This window comes from Hydra vulgaris, chromosome 02, assembly GCF_038396675.1.
Source record: "Hydra vulgaris chromosome 02, alternate assembly HydraT2T_AEP".
Lineage (NCBI taxonomy): Eukaryota > Metazoa > Cnidaria > Hydrozoa > Anthoathecata > Hydridae > Hydra > Hydra vulgaris.
This window is the reverse complement of record NC_088921.1, coordinates 32,987,604-33,003,267: the sequence shown is the minus strand read 5'-3', so window position 1 is coordinate 33,003,267 and position 15,664 is coordinate 32,987,604. Positions and strand designations below refer to the sequence as shown.

The 15,664-nt window shown below is 29.0% G+C and overlaps 2 protein-coding genes across 2 annotated transcripts; one reads left to right on the top strand and one right to left on the bottom strand.

Annotated features, from left to right (window-relative positions):
* The first annotated feature begins 391 nt into the window (after positions 1 to 391).
* LOC136076014 (piggyBac transposable element-derived protein 3-like) lies at positions 392 to 2,166 on the top strand. The gene is made up of 2 exons (XM_065789474.1): positions 392 to 585; positions 955 to 2,166. Exon 2 carries the CDS (start codon positions 955 to 957, stop codon positions 2,164 to 2,166), a length of 1,212 nt encoding a protein of 403 aa, XP_065645546.1. The 5' UTR covers positions 392 to 585.
* Positions 2,167 to 13,923: 11,757 nt separating this feature from the next.
* LOC136076013 (zinc finger BED domain-containing protein 4-like) lies at positions 13,924 to 15,012 on the bottom strand. Its single transcript, XM_065789473.1, has one exon. The coding sequence runs from the start codon at positions 15,010 to 15,012 to the stop codon at positions 13,924 to 13,926; it is 1,089 nt and encodes a 362-aa protein (XP_065645545.1).
* Between the last annotated feature and the right edge of the window lie 652 nt (positions 15,013 to 15,664).

Here is a 15,664-nt window from a genome sequence, read left to right as displayed (position 1 = left end):
GTTATAATGTGCAATTCCCTCAGGGCCTCTAACGCAAGTATATGAAATCGTTGTTGCAACGTAAACGGTTAATTACTCTCTAGTGGTTATTTAGATGAGATTTACAACGATTTCAAACAATTATATTTATACCTTGACAAACTTTTTGTTACATAACTCTAAAATGTAACTAATGTTATATTATTCTCCTCAATCGTTCGTTAACCTAAGTGAAGTGACATGTGTTTCAAATTTACTAATAACATAAGATACTAATTTACTAATATTTGTTGTATGTGTACGAGTAAAAAAACTACTTGCTTTTTAGTTTGAATAAACATGTCAGTAAATCTGTTATTAAGAAAGGAATAAGAAATTAACCCTTTAGCGCCCCGTGTAGCAGATCTGCTACATAACTTTAGAAACCTTTTATGGCCACCCTGTCAACACAGTGATCTCAAAAACACCTTTTGTAGCATATTTACAACATATTTTTGTTGGTCCGATTTAGCAAGGTTAATATAATTGGATAATCAAGGCATAAAAACACATCAAAATCGTCTTTTTAAAAATCGGGTGATTGTTGTCAGGCAAGGTATTTTCAAAGTAAGTTTTTACCTTTTTTTTTATGAATATTGAAGCTTATTTGTTTATTTTATTGTAAATTAATAATACATGTAAGTTTTAGAAGTATTTAAGAGAGTTTTCTCTTTTTGAAACTACCACAAAATGCTATTTGAATTTATATGTATCATATATGCTATTATGGACTTTTTAAGTATACATTGTTATCAATATATATATATATATATATATATATATATATATATATATATATATATATATATATATATATATATATATATATATATATATATATATATATATATATATATACATATACATATATATATATGTATATATGTATATGTATATATATATATATATATATGCACATATATTGTTATTCTTTAGATGAATAAAAATAAAAAATTAAATATTGAAGATGCTCTCGCATTTATTCTTGATGGTGAAAGTGATTTTGAGGATCTTAGTGAGTCAGACTCTGAATTTGAATCTGATGTTTCAACTGCAGTTGTAAGCAATACTAAGGTTGTGCATGATGACAACAATGACAACATTATTTTTCCAATATCGGAGTCTCTTACCCAGGAAAGTAGTACACGTGATGATATGCTCTATTCCAACTCTTCAGCCCCACTCCCAAAAAAATCCAAAATAGTCAACAACAAAAAACAAAAAAAAGCAAGTTTACCACTTTGGAAAAAGGTTACACTAGATAATGATTTGATTGGTGATATTGCTTTTCAAGAGGTACCTATTGAACCTATTCCGGACGAAACTACTACTCCATACGAATATTTTAAAATGTTTGTTGATGACAATCTTATAGACATTATTGCTGAACAATCTAGTTTATATAGTTGCCAGTCATCAGGTACAAATATTTCTGTCACATCGAATGAAATAGAGTCTTTTATTGGTGTTTTTTTTCGTATGGGTCTTGTAAAACTACCATCTGTGAGATCTTATTGGGAAACCTTTATGAATTATGATGGAGTAAGTTCAATATTATCAAGGAATAGATTTCTTTCTATCCTCCGCTATTTACACTTTGTTGACAATCTAAACGTAACAGATGAAGTAAAGAAAAATGATCGGGCTTGGAAATTAAGACCTTGGTTGGAAAAACTGCGAGAAAATTTCTTAAAAGTTTCTCATGAGGAAAATCAATCAGTTGATGAGATAATGGTTCCCTTCAAAGGAAGGTCATTTTTGAAGCAATACCTTCCGAAAAAACCCAATAAATGGGGGTTCAAACTTTGGGCTAGATGTGGTGTCAGTGGGTATTTGTATGACTTTGATTTATATCAAGGAAAAGAAATAAAAAAGAAAGATGAAGTTTCTCCTCATGGTGTCGGGGCATCTGTTGTAATTAAAATGACCTCAACTTTGCCAGAAAATCATAATTTTAAAATATTTGCTGACAATTACTTTTCTTCATTGCCTTTGCTAGATGAGCTAAAAAAGCGTAGAATATGGTATGTTGGAACAGCTCGCCTTAAGCGCCTTAACAAATGCCCATTCACTTCTGAAAAAGAATTAAAAAATCAAGGGCGTGGATCGTTTGACTATCGTACTGACATCAAATCTAATCTAATCTAATCGTACTGACATCAAATCTAAACATAGCTGTCTCTTGGATAGATAACAAGGTAGTTACTTTAATTTCGTCTTTTGCTAGTATTGAACCAATCAACTCAGTAAGGCGTTATGATAGAAAAACCTGCAAACATATTATGGTAAAACAACCATATATAGTCCAGTTTTATAATAAAAATATGGGTGGAGTTGACAAACTGGATATGATGTGCTCATTCTACAAACCAAATTTAAAATGCCATAGATGGTATATATATGTATGGGCACATACCCTTCTTATTGCATTATCAAATGCCTGGTTTTTGTATCGTCGGGACTTAAAAATTATTTGCCCCAGTAAGAAATTCATGCCTCTAAAAAATTTTCAAGCTGCAGTAGCTTCTAGCTTGGTAACTGTTGTAAAAAGAAAAGCTGGAAGAGCATCTCTTGATGCAATACCTATACCAACCAAAAGAGCTGCTGCTGTTCAGAGTAATCCTACAAAAGATATCCGTCTGGATGGATTTGACCACTTACCAACTTATAGTGACAAACGGCAGCGGTGTAAGAAATGCAAAACTGGTTTTTCTTATATTCGTTGCAAAAAGTGCAATGTTTGGTTATGCTTAAATAAGGACAGAAATTGTTATCATGACTACCATTAATGGCATTTAAAATTTGTTTATATTTATAGTATAAATGGTTGTTAACTGTCTTATAAGATATATTGTGTTTTATTTAATAAGAACAGAATTTGTAAAATGAAATCAATAGCAAAGTTTCAATTTTCAAATTTCTTTATTTCTTTATATACTTAAATACAAAATCTTTATTTTAAGAAAACTTTTGTTATTTTTTTCCTCGTATTCCCATTGTAGCAGATATGCTACAATGACATAATTGGGTTTGCTAGTGAAATTTTAAAATTTTATTTTTTAATTCATAATCTAGATCAAAAAACAATTGCTTTTTGAAGTTTTTGGAATTTTTTGAAAATTTTAAGCCCTGGTGGGCGCTAAAGGGTTAAGAAAGGAATAAGGAATTAAGAAAGCTTCGTTTGGACATATCTCGAATAAGACCAAAAGAATCAAACAAAATGCAGCGTATGTTATAAGATTCTAACTTACAACAGTTCGACCAGTTCAACAGCAATCCCATTTAATAATTGATCATTGCATTAATTCAAAAATATCTGAAAAGTCAACAATTTTACTCAACGATGACGATATATCCAATATTGAGAGCGGTAATGAAAATAGTTTTGAAGAGACTGGTCATAAAAAGTTAAACAAGTTATTGGTGAACTTTATTGTTGGTACTGTTCAGCCGATTTCGATAGTATATCATCCAGATTTTGTAAATTAGTTAGTGAGTTAAACAGAAGCTACGAAATCCCATGCATAAATACGGTGAGCAAAAAATTAATTCTATTAATTACGGACAATCTAGGACCAATTGTAATGCTAGAATTGAAAGGGATGTCATTTCATTACAATTACTTGTGATGTTTGGTCATCATTAAGTAAAAACAATTACCTCGGTGTGACTTGTCATTTTATTGACAATAACATGATTCTGGTTGACTGAAACCTGGATCTTAGTTTTATGTCTGAAGTGAAAACAGCTGAATATTTATTTAATACGTTAAACGAAATTTTGCGTGAATAGTCAAACAGTAATAAGATTTTTGCACTAGTTACTGAGTCAGGTGCAAACATTTTCTCTGCTGTAAATAAATTTGGCGATAATGTTCTTAAGATTCCGTGTGCTGGTCATCGTTTGAATTTTGTGGTTAACGATTTACTAAACACGAGATATAAAAGTAAAAAAATTAAAAATGGTTCAAAGCGCTACGAAGTAAAAGATTACGACGGTAAAGGAAAATTAATTAATAAAGAAATTACAGAAAGTGAAGTTAAAGAAATTGAAAAAATTAACGAAGGTAAATTGGAAATCCCCTAGGTAATTTCATCCTGTAGAAACATTGTTGGTTTATTTAACCATTCGGAGATGTTACAAAAAAAGTTAAGAGAAGTTCTAGAAACACTTCGATATGAAACTAAAATAAAGTTAGTACAGGGTATAGCTATTCGCTGGAATAGCCAATTCCATGTGATTGAATCTATATTAACTAATAAAACGTCGTTGGATATGATAAGCATCGAATACCAAAATATTAAAGACTATCTTGCCTCTGCTAATGAATTTAAGGTACTGGAGGATTTATGTGGTTTGTTACACCCAATTAAAGAACTAACAAAACTTTTTAGCGGAAAGAAATGTTACAGTAACATATCTGTTTCCAACATTATATTTCTTCATTATATTTTTCCAACATTATATTTCTCTACTAAATAGCTTACTTGAATCGCAACTTATTTTTACAGAACTAGTTAAGACTTTTCAAAAGGATTTATTAAGGACTCTAAAAGGGCGATTTAAATACATTTTTCCTAATGATTTTTTCTTAGCAGCTACTTTTCTTGATTTCAAATTTCGTAAATTTGAATTTGTAAAAAATGATATCGATAGAAAAGAATGCATTACAAAGGCAAAAACGTTTACAAAAACATTATATGAAATGCATCTAAAACGAATCCGGAGATATCGATATAACAATTGAAAAAAATTGTTTAAATAACACTTTAAACTCATCAAACAGCTCAACTGATAATACCATAAAAAACATTTCAGCAATCGTCAACGCCACCGTTTGCAAATACAACTACTTTCGTTAACAACAAAAGACGAAAGCCAATCAACTTAAAAACTTGTAACAGATAAGTCATTTGGTTGAAAACAATAATAAACTTGAAAAAGCAATAAACGATTACAGTGTGTAATACTTTCAGAGCTACGAAAATAATCCTATCGAATTTATCCAAGCTAATCAAAAATGGTTCCTGGTTTTGACACAAATTGCACGGGTAATATTTTCAGTTCCAGCGACATCGGTGCCATCAGAATGCTTATTTAGTTCAACCGGTTTAATATATAACGGAGCTACGGAACCGGCTGGCGCCGAGCTTATTGAAGCAGTGAGTTTTAATTTAAGAAAACAAATAATAAAAAACATTTCTATATATATATATATATATATATATATATATATATATATATATATATATATATATATATATATATATATATATATATATATATATATATATATATATATATATATGTATATATATATATATCTATATATATATATATATATATCTATATATATATGTGTATATATATATATATATATATATATATATATATATATATATGTATATATATATATATATCTATATATATATATATATATATCTATATATATATGTGTATATATATATATATATATATATATATATATATATATATATATATATATATATATATATATATATTTATGTATATATTATTTAGGTGCATTCGAAATTCTGATTTTTGTTTTGAAATTAAGTTCAATTTTCGAAATACAATTTTATTTTTAAAGTTACATTTCACATTTCAAAAATCTCATTTTTCTTTGGAAATTAATTTCACTTTTTAATGTCCAATTTTTTATTTCAATATGAATTTTACATTTCAAAACTCCTTTTTTATTGCCAAAATGTCGTTAGTTCCATTAATTTCATAAAGTTTATATAGATTTCGAAAAAAAGATGTAATTCGAACCGTTTTAATTTAAAATTTTCAAAATTTGCAATTTCGATAATGTACCCTATTATAAACCTTTTTTCGACATTCCAAAACCTTTTGTTAAGAGGCCTAAAAGTATCAAACATAGGCTTCAGGATAATCTGGATCGTCTTATGTCAATTTGAACATCCAACTGATCCTACTTATAGTGCTAATTTGATATTGTTAAATAAAACATAAACATTAAAAATATATATTAGTCACATAAACAGTTGTTTTGCATTTTCAAAAACTACACGTACACTTTCTACAAAAATATATCAATTATAATGCCATATCATAATCATCGATGTTTGCTGGTCGTCCAAAAACTTGTAGTCGGTTTTGACGGCACAACAGAAAAATACAATTTATAATTTACTACAATTGTTTGTATTCTTGATTGCAGAAAACTCATTAGAAATATTCATTTCAATTAATTATTAAATACAAATATTGTTAATCAGCATTTAGAAATTAACTAAACATTTTAATTCTTTTTATGAAAATTGTTAAAATTTCCACTTTGAGATTTTAATTTAGCTGATCAGGTACAGAAAAAGACATTTGGTATAACAGGTACTGAGTGTTACTAATATAATGTAGCTAATGCTATTATCCATAAGTCTTACCCTATATATAAACAGCAATAAGATAATTACTATAATGCTAGTGCTAAAACGGTTTCTGTAGTGCTTGTTATTAAAATTCTAGCAAAAAAACTTTTCGAAGAGCGGCCGAAATGCATCTAATATAGACTTAAGCATTACCTGGATCGTCTAAAGACAATTCTAAAAACATCTAAAAACGTCTAAAACATCCTGTTGATCCTACTCAAAGTGCCAATGTTATATCGTTAAATAATACATAAACACTAGAGATTTATATTAGCCATATATACCTATTCTTTACATTCTGAAAAAATAAACCAGCAAACTATATATAAAAAGATATTAATAATAATGCTACGTAATAATCAACGATGTTTGCTGGACGTTCGCAAACTTATAGTAGCTTTTCACGGAACAACGGAAAAATCCAATTCTTGATTAACAACAATTCTTTATATTCTTAATTGTAAAAATACTTATTAGTATTTCTACGTTCATTGTATTTGAATATTAAATACATATATTGTTAATCAGCAAATAGAAAATTAACTAAACATTTCATTTCACTTTGTAAATAACGATAAAATTGCAACTTTAAGATTTTATTTACAAATAAGGAACAGGAGAGCACACTAGATAAAAAAGGTACTGAGTGTTACTCGTATAATGTAACTAATGCTGTTATCCAAAAAGCTAACCCTATATTACGGCAAAAAGATATTCACAGGACTACTAATACTAAATAGGTTCCTGTAGTACCTTCTTTTACATTCCTAAAAATTACATGAACACATTATATATAAAAATGTATCGAATATAATGCCACATATCATCAATATTTGCAAATCGTCTGAAAGCGTGTGGATGGGTTCAACGACACAACAAAAAAATCAAATTTTTAATTGACTAAAATAATTTATATTCATCATTCTAAAAATACTTATTAGTAATATTCATTGTAATTAAATATTAAATACAGATATTGGTAAAAGGGATTTAGAAAAAGTAATTAAACATTTATATCACTTCGTAAATAATGTTAAAATTTGTCACTTTTACATATTGATTCATCCTATGAGAAACAGGAGGAGACATGAGGTAACAAAGGTACTGAGTGGTTCTATTGTAATGTGGCTAATGCATTTATCCGTAAGGCTTACCCTGTATATAAACAGCAAAAATATAACTAAAAGACCGCTAGTGCTAAAATGGTTACTGTGTACGTATACTTACATTCACAAAAAATACACGTACAAACTATATTTAAAAATATAACAATTATAATGCTACATAATAATCATCGAGGTTTGTTATTCGTCCGCTAACTTGCAGTCGGTTTTTACGGGGCAACAGAAAAATCTAACTCTTATTTGACAAAAATTGTTTGCATTCTTGATTGCAGAAATATTTATTAGTAATATTTATTGTAATTAAATATTGAATACAGATATTGTTAATTAGAATTTAAAAAACTAACAAAACATTTGAATCAACATCATGAATATTGTTAAAATTGCCATTTCAGATTTTAAATTATCAGTTGACGAACAAAAGAAAACATTAGGTATAAAAGGTACTGAGTGTCACTATTAAAATGTGGCTAATGCTGTTATCCATAAGGCTTACCCTATATATATAAACAGCAAAATGATAATTACAAGAATGCTAGTGCTAAACGGTCTCTGTAGAACTTTTTAATAAATTTCTGTCAAAAAACCTTGTAGAGCAGAGGCTGAAAAGCATTTAATCCAGACTAATGCATGTGGATCGTCTAAAATAAAATTGAACATCCCACTGATCCTATATATGTTTACCAAATCTTAAATACTAAGATTAAATATTAGTCATAGAACGTTATTTTAGCATTACCACATAATACACGTGCACACAACATATAAAAATATATCAATTATAATGCTACGTAATATTCATCAATGATTGATTGTCGTCCGCAAACTTGTAATCGGTTTTGACGGCACAACAGAAAAACTCAATTCTTATGTGACAACCACTGTTTTTATTACCGATAAAAGAAAAAATTATTAGTAATATTCATTGTAATTGATTAATGAATACAAATAATCTTAAACATCAATCAGAAAATTAACTGAACAATTTTATTCACTCAGTGAAAATTAATAAAATATGCCACTTTTAATTTATCTGATCAGGAACAGGAGAAGACCTTAAGTATAAAAAGAACTAAGTGTAACTTGAATATTGTAACTAATGCTGTTATCCATAAGGCTTACCCTATATATAAACAGCGAAAAGATAATAACAAGACTGCTAGAGCTAAAACGGTTCCTGTAGCACTTAATTATAAAATACTGCCAAAAAAAATTTTTAAATAGAGGCTGAAAAGCATCTAATCTAGTCTTCGGCTCTGAAAAGCATCTAATCTAGTCTTCATCTAATCTAGTCTTCTTAGTAATCTAGTCTATTCTGACTTAAGTTAATGAGAACATCCTACTGATCCCACTCAAAGTGCCAATGTTATATCATTAAATAATACATAAATAATCTATATATAGACAGCAAAAATATAAATACAAGCCTAGCACTGCTAGTGCTAAAACGGTTTCTGTAGTACTTATTAATTAATTTCTGACAAAAAAAAACTCTCGAGAAGAGAATGAAAAGCATCTAATCCAGGCTTCAGCATTATCTGGATCGTCTAAAGTCAATTTGAACATCCTACTGATGCTACTCAAAGTGCCAATGTTATATTGTTAAATACTACATATACACTAAAGTTTCATATTGGTCAAATATAACTTTATTTTTATATTCCTAATAATTTCACGTACACTCTATATGTGTAAATATATCAATTATAATGATACGTAATAATAGTCGATGTATGCTGGTGGTCCGGAATTCTGAGTCGGGTTTGACGGCACAACCAAAAAATATAATTCTCAATTGAAAACGATTGTTTATATTCTTGAATGTGGAAATACTTTTATAGTAATAATCATTGTAATTAAATATTCATACAAATATCGATAATCAGCATTTAACAATTAACCTGAACATTTAATTTACTTAGTGAATAATGTTACACTTGCTTCTTTTAGATTTTAACCTATATGATCAGGAACAGAAAAAGACGTTAGGTTTAAAAGGTACTAAGTGTTACTTGTATAATGTAGCTAATGCTGTTATCAATAAAGCTTACCCTGTATATACTTATTAAAAATATAATTACAAGACTTTCAGAGCTAAAACGGCTCCTGTAGTAATTATTAACAAATTTCTGACAAAAAAAACCCTCGAGAAGAGGCTGAAATACATCTAATCCAGACTTCTGCATTATATTGATCGTTTAGAGTGAAATTAAACATTCTACTGATCTCACTCAAGGTGCCATTGTTAAATTGTTAATAAACTCATAAACACTAAAAATATATATTGTCATATAAACCTTTTTTTTGCATTTTCAAAAATTACACGTACACACTCTATATAAAAGTATATCAATTATAATGCCAGGTAATAATCATCAATGTGTCTTCCACAACCTTGTAGTTGGTTTTGACGGCACAACAGAAAAATCTAATGTTTAATTGACAACAATCGTTTACATTTTTAACTGTTGAAATACTTATTAATAATATTCATTGTAATTAAATATTGAATACAGATATTGTTTTTCAGCATTTAGAAAATTAATTGAACATTTTAATTCACTAAGTAAACAATGTTAAAACTGCCACTTTTAGATTTTACTTTATCTGATCAGGAACAGGAGAAGACATTAAGCATAACAGGTACTGCGTATTACTTGGATAATTAAGATAATACTGTTATCTATAAGGCTTGCCAGTATATATATACAGCAAAAAGATAATTACAAGACTACTAATGCTAACACAGTTTCTGTAGTACCTTCATATACATTCTAAATAAAAAACACGTACACACTATATATAAAAACATATCAATTATATTACCTTATAATGATCATCGATGTTTGTTATTTGTTCGTAAACTTGTAGTCGGTTTTAGCGGCACTACAAAAAAATCTAATTTTTAACTGTCAACTACCGTTTATTTTCTCATTGTAGAAATACTTATTGGTTATATTTATTGCAATTGAATATTGGTACAGATATTGTTATTAAGCTTAAGAAAATTTACTAAACATTTTAGTTCATTCACTGAATAATGTTAAAATACCGTTTTTTAGAAATTGATTTACCCGATGAGGAACAGGAGAAGACATTAGGTATAAAAGATAATGAGTGTTACTTGTATAATGTAGCTAATAATGTAATCCATAAGGCTTAAGCTATATATAAACAGCAAAAAGATAATTACTACAGTGCTTGTGCTAAAATGGTTACTATAGTACTTAGTAAAAAATTTCTTTTAAACAAACCCCTCGAGCAGAGGCTGAAGAGCATCTAATACCGGCTTCTGCTTTATCTGGATCGTCTTAAATCAATTTTAGCATCCTACTAATCAAATTCATAACGTTATTTTTATATCGTTAAATGAAACACAAAAACTAAGAATATATTTTAGTCACAAAACCTTTTACTTTGCATTAATATAAAACACACGTGCACACTACATATAAAGATATACCAATTATAATGCTAAATACTAATCATGGTTCTTTGCTGGTCGTCCGCAAATTTGTAGTCGGTTTTGACGGCACAACAGAAAAATCTAATTCTTAATTGACAACAGTTGTTTATATACTTGATTGCAAAAATACTTATTAGTATTATTTATTGTAATTAATTATTAGATACAGGTATTGTTTATCAGCATTAAGAAAATTAACTAAACATTGTAATTTACTTCGTTAATATGGTTAAAATTGCCATTTTTAGATTTTAATTTATCTGATGGGGAACAGGAGGGGACATAAGGTTAAAAAGGTACTGAGTGTTACTTGTATAATGAAGCTATTGCTAATATCCATAAGGCTTACCCTATATAATAAGCGAAAAGTTAATCACAAGACCGCTAGTGCTTAAACGGTTCCTATTGTAGATTTTTACATTCCAAAAAAAAACACATTCACACTATTTATAAAAATATATTAATGATAATGTCACGTAATAATCATCGATGTTTGCTAAACGTCCGTAAAACTGTAGTCGGTTTTGACGGCTCAACAGAAAAATTTAATTCATAACTGACAACAATTGCTTTTCTTCTTGAATGTAGAAAAACTAATTAGTAATATTCATTGTAATTGAATAAAAATACAGATATAATTAATCGTCATTTAGAAAACTAACTGAACATATTATTTCACTTAGTGCATAATAATAAAATTGCAACTTTTAGATATTAATTCATCTGATCAGGAACAAGAGAAGACATTAGGTATAAACAATACTAAGTGTAACTTGTATATTGTAACTAATACTGTTATCGATAAGGCTTACCCTATATATAAGCAGCGACAAGATTACAAGACTGCTAGTACTAAAACGGTTCCTGTTGTACTTAATTATAAAATTCTGACAAAAAATTTTTTGACAAGAGGCTAAAAAGCATCTAATCTAGTCTTCAGCATTATCTATTCTGACTAAAGTTAATGATATTATCCTACTGATCCTACTCAAAGTGCTAATGTTATATCGTTAAATAATACATAAATAATCTATATATAGACAGCGAAAATATAAATACAAGCTTAGCACTGCTAGTGCAACAACGGTTCCTGTAGTACTTATTAATTAATTTCTGACAAAAACCTCTCCAGAAGAGAATGAAAAGCATCTAATCCAGACTTCAGCATTATCTGGATCGTCTAAAGTCAATTTGAACATCCTACTGATGCTACTCAAAGTGCCAATGTTATATTGTTAAATAATACCTAAACACCAGAGATTCATATTATTCATATGTATCTTTATTTTTTATTCCTATAAATTTCCCGTACTCTCTGTATATCTATATATATCAATTTTAATTCTATAAAATAATCATCGATGTTTGCTGGTTGCCCGCAAACTTGTAGTCGGGTTTGACGGCACAACAAAAAAATATAATTCTAAATTGACAACGATTGTTTATATTCTTGATTGTAGAAACACTATTATAGTAACAATCATTGTAATTAAATATTTATACAGATATTGATATTCAGCATTAAAAAAATAACCTGAACATTTAATTTACTTAGTGAATAATGTTACACTTGCTTCTTTTAGATTTTAACCTATATGATCAGGAACAGAAATAGACGTTAGGTTTAAAAGGTACTAAGTGTTACTTGTATAAAGTAGCTAATGCTGTTATCAATAAAGCTTACCCTGTATATACTTATTAAAAGTATAATTACAAGACTTTCAGAGCTAAAACGGCTCCTGTAGTAATTATTAACAAATTTCTGACAAAAAAAACCCTCGAGAAGAGGCTGAAATGCATTTAATCCAGATTTCTGCATTATATTGATCGTTTAAAGTGAAATTAAACATTCTACTGATCTCACTCAAGGTGCGATTGTTAAATCGTTAATAAATTCATAAACACTAAAAATGTGTATTGTCATATAAACCTTTTTTTTGCATTTTCAAAAATTACACGTCTACTCTATATGTAAAAATATATCATTTATAATGCCATGTAATAATCATCAATGTTTCCTGGTCTTCCACATTATTGTGGTCGGTTTTGACGGCACAACTGAAAAATCCAATATTTAATTGACAAAATTTTTTTTTATTCTTGATCGTTGAAATACCTATTAATAAAATTAATTGTATTTGAATATTGGATACAGATATTGTTTTTCAGCATTTAGAAAATTAACTGAACATTTTAATTCACTTAGTAAATAATGTTTAAACTGCCACTTTTAGGTTTTACTTCATCTGATTAGGTTCGTTAAATTGTTTTAGTTACTATATCATTTAAAAGTATTTGTATGCTGTGTTAGTATTCCTCGTTAGCTTTGAATAAGTATTTTGGTTTAAAATTGGTATTTAGGTGAGTACGGTCAGCAGATACGTAAGTTTCATAGACTACTATATTTTTCACCATATAACTAATTGATACATCATTACAAATATAAACTTCAAGTAAATGTTTTAATTTAGAATTGGTATTTAGGTGAACATGGCAAACAAATATGTAAGTTTTGTAGGTTTCAATATTTTAAAGTGAATACTTTGTTAATACATCATTATATAGATATTATAACTCGAAACAAATGTATTTTAAAGTTGAAAAATTTTCCATTCACATTCCAACAAATTTGTTTTCTTTATCTTTAGCAAACCTTACTTCGATAATTGGTGAATAAATTTATATACATATATATATATATATATATATATATATATATATATATATATATATATATATATATATATATAAATATTTATATAATTATGTATATATATATGTAAATATATATATATATATATAAAGTTGCTAATAGCTGCAGTTAAATTGCACAAAACATTAAAGCAGTAACTTTCTGAACACAGATAACGGTAGCTTAAGTAGCCTACTGTCAGTCTAGTAATCAGGGCTGCATGTTGTATTTGAGAAATATCAGTATTTCCAATGTTTCTGGGTTTAGGTGACCCCTGCGCTTACTCATCGTCACCCCACACACTGAAAACACTCTTTCACTGGCAGTACTTGTAGCAGGAATAGCGAACAACTTTCTACCAATCAATGCCATCGTCGGAAGCTTATGTTCACGGTCATTGTCTTTCCAGAATTGCAATGCATCACACGCTGTCACGGGCAGTGCCAAGTATATGTCAAGTTCATGTCTTGTGTCATTACTTTCGGCGTTAGACAATGGAGTGGCAACTGTTTTTAAGTCTGCCAGCAAATCATACGATTCAAGATCAGCTTTATTCTTCTTTGCAGGAGGCAGCTGATCTGAATGAGTGCATTCACTAATGCTGTCTATATCTGTATTGCCTGAGTCCTTTCGTATCACCTGATTTGGTGAAGAAGAAATAATTTTGTCCACCATACTACGCATTTCTGAATAAACAAAATTGCGATCGTCTGTGTTGACAAAAGACAAGTATTTGTAAGAAGGAACAATAAGTGTTGATAGCTTGTGCAAAGGATGAATAACATACTTTTTATTCAAACTGGACAGAAAAACTGCCTTCAAATCACGCATACTGTCGCTGTCTGAACCATTGATCTTACAGACTGATCGAAGATAAAAAAGCATTGGCCATACATCAGGGGACGTCGGCACATGTGACAATTGTACAGTTGCCTTGTGAAAGAGATGCAAAAACTCTACGACGTCATGCAACAATTTTTCATTAACGTTGTTCAGTTGCTCAAGTTTGTCAAACTGCTTTGAATCAGCAAGAATTGACTTAACATGATCTAACTGGCATGACAGTGATTGCAAAAGAAAAAATTGACTGTTCCAACGAGTCGCAACATCCTGTTTGAGAGTGTGATTTAGTTCCTGGTTCTTCCCACTATGTTTAAAGTAGCCCATCATTTCCTTTGAAGTCTTGATCATTTCATGAACTAAATTAGCACCAGGGGATTTCAAAGCTTTTTCAACAGCTAAATTAAGATTATGACCTGCACAACTAAGTCTAACATCGTTGCGATAAGCCGACTTCATATTACTCCCATTATCAGTCACAAATACCAAATTGTCACTTTTTATAGTCTGAGGGAAAAGTTTTTTAAGTATTTCAGTTGTCTTTGCTTTTACGGCAATGCCAGTCTTCAATGCCAGACTCACTAAACTCAAACAATCCAACACATTTACTTATAAGGCAATAACTGCTGTTAATGTAATGTGCTGTAAAAGTTTGATAAGAGTATTTTAGAATGTCATCGGTCCAGTGATCAGTTGTTATTGCGATATGAGTAACCCCAGCAAGTTCGTCTTTCAGCTTTCGAACACATTCGTTGTAAAACTTTGGTAGTAGTGTCTTAGACAGCGTTGTTCGATCACACATAATATCCTCAAGTTTCACTGATCCATACTTCGATCCAATATCAATCATTGTTTGAGCAAAGTGACGGAACCCATCATCCTGAACACACGAGAATGGCTGAATGTCTTTTGCAATCATGTAAAGGGCTGCACGTTGAGCATATTCACAAATGTGTTTAGGAACCTGTAAAGTATAAAGCAATAAACAATAGACATTAAACACATAGCAATACATAATGGCCTTTTTTTTTTGTACTACAAAAAACATTGTATTTCTAAAATTTTGCTAACAACTTGTAACAAATATATTTTGCTATCAATGGTAGCAAGT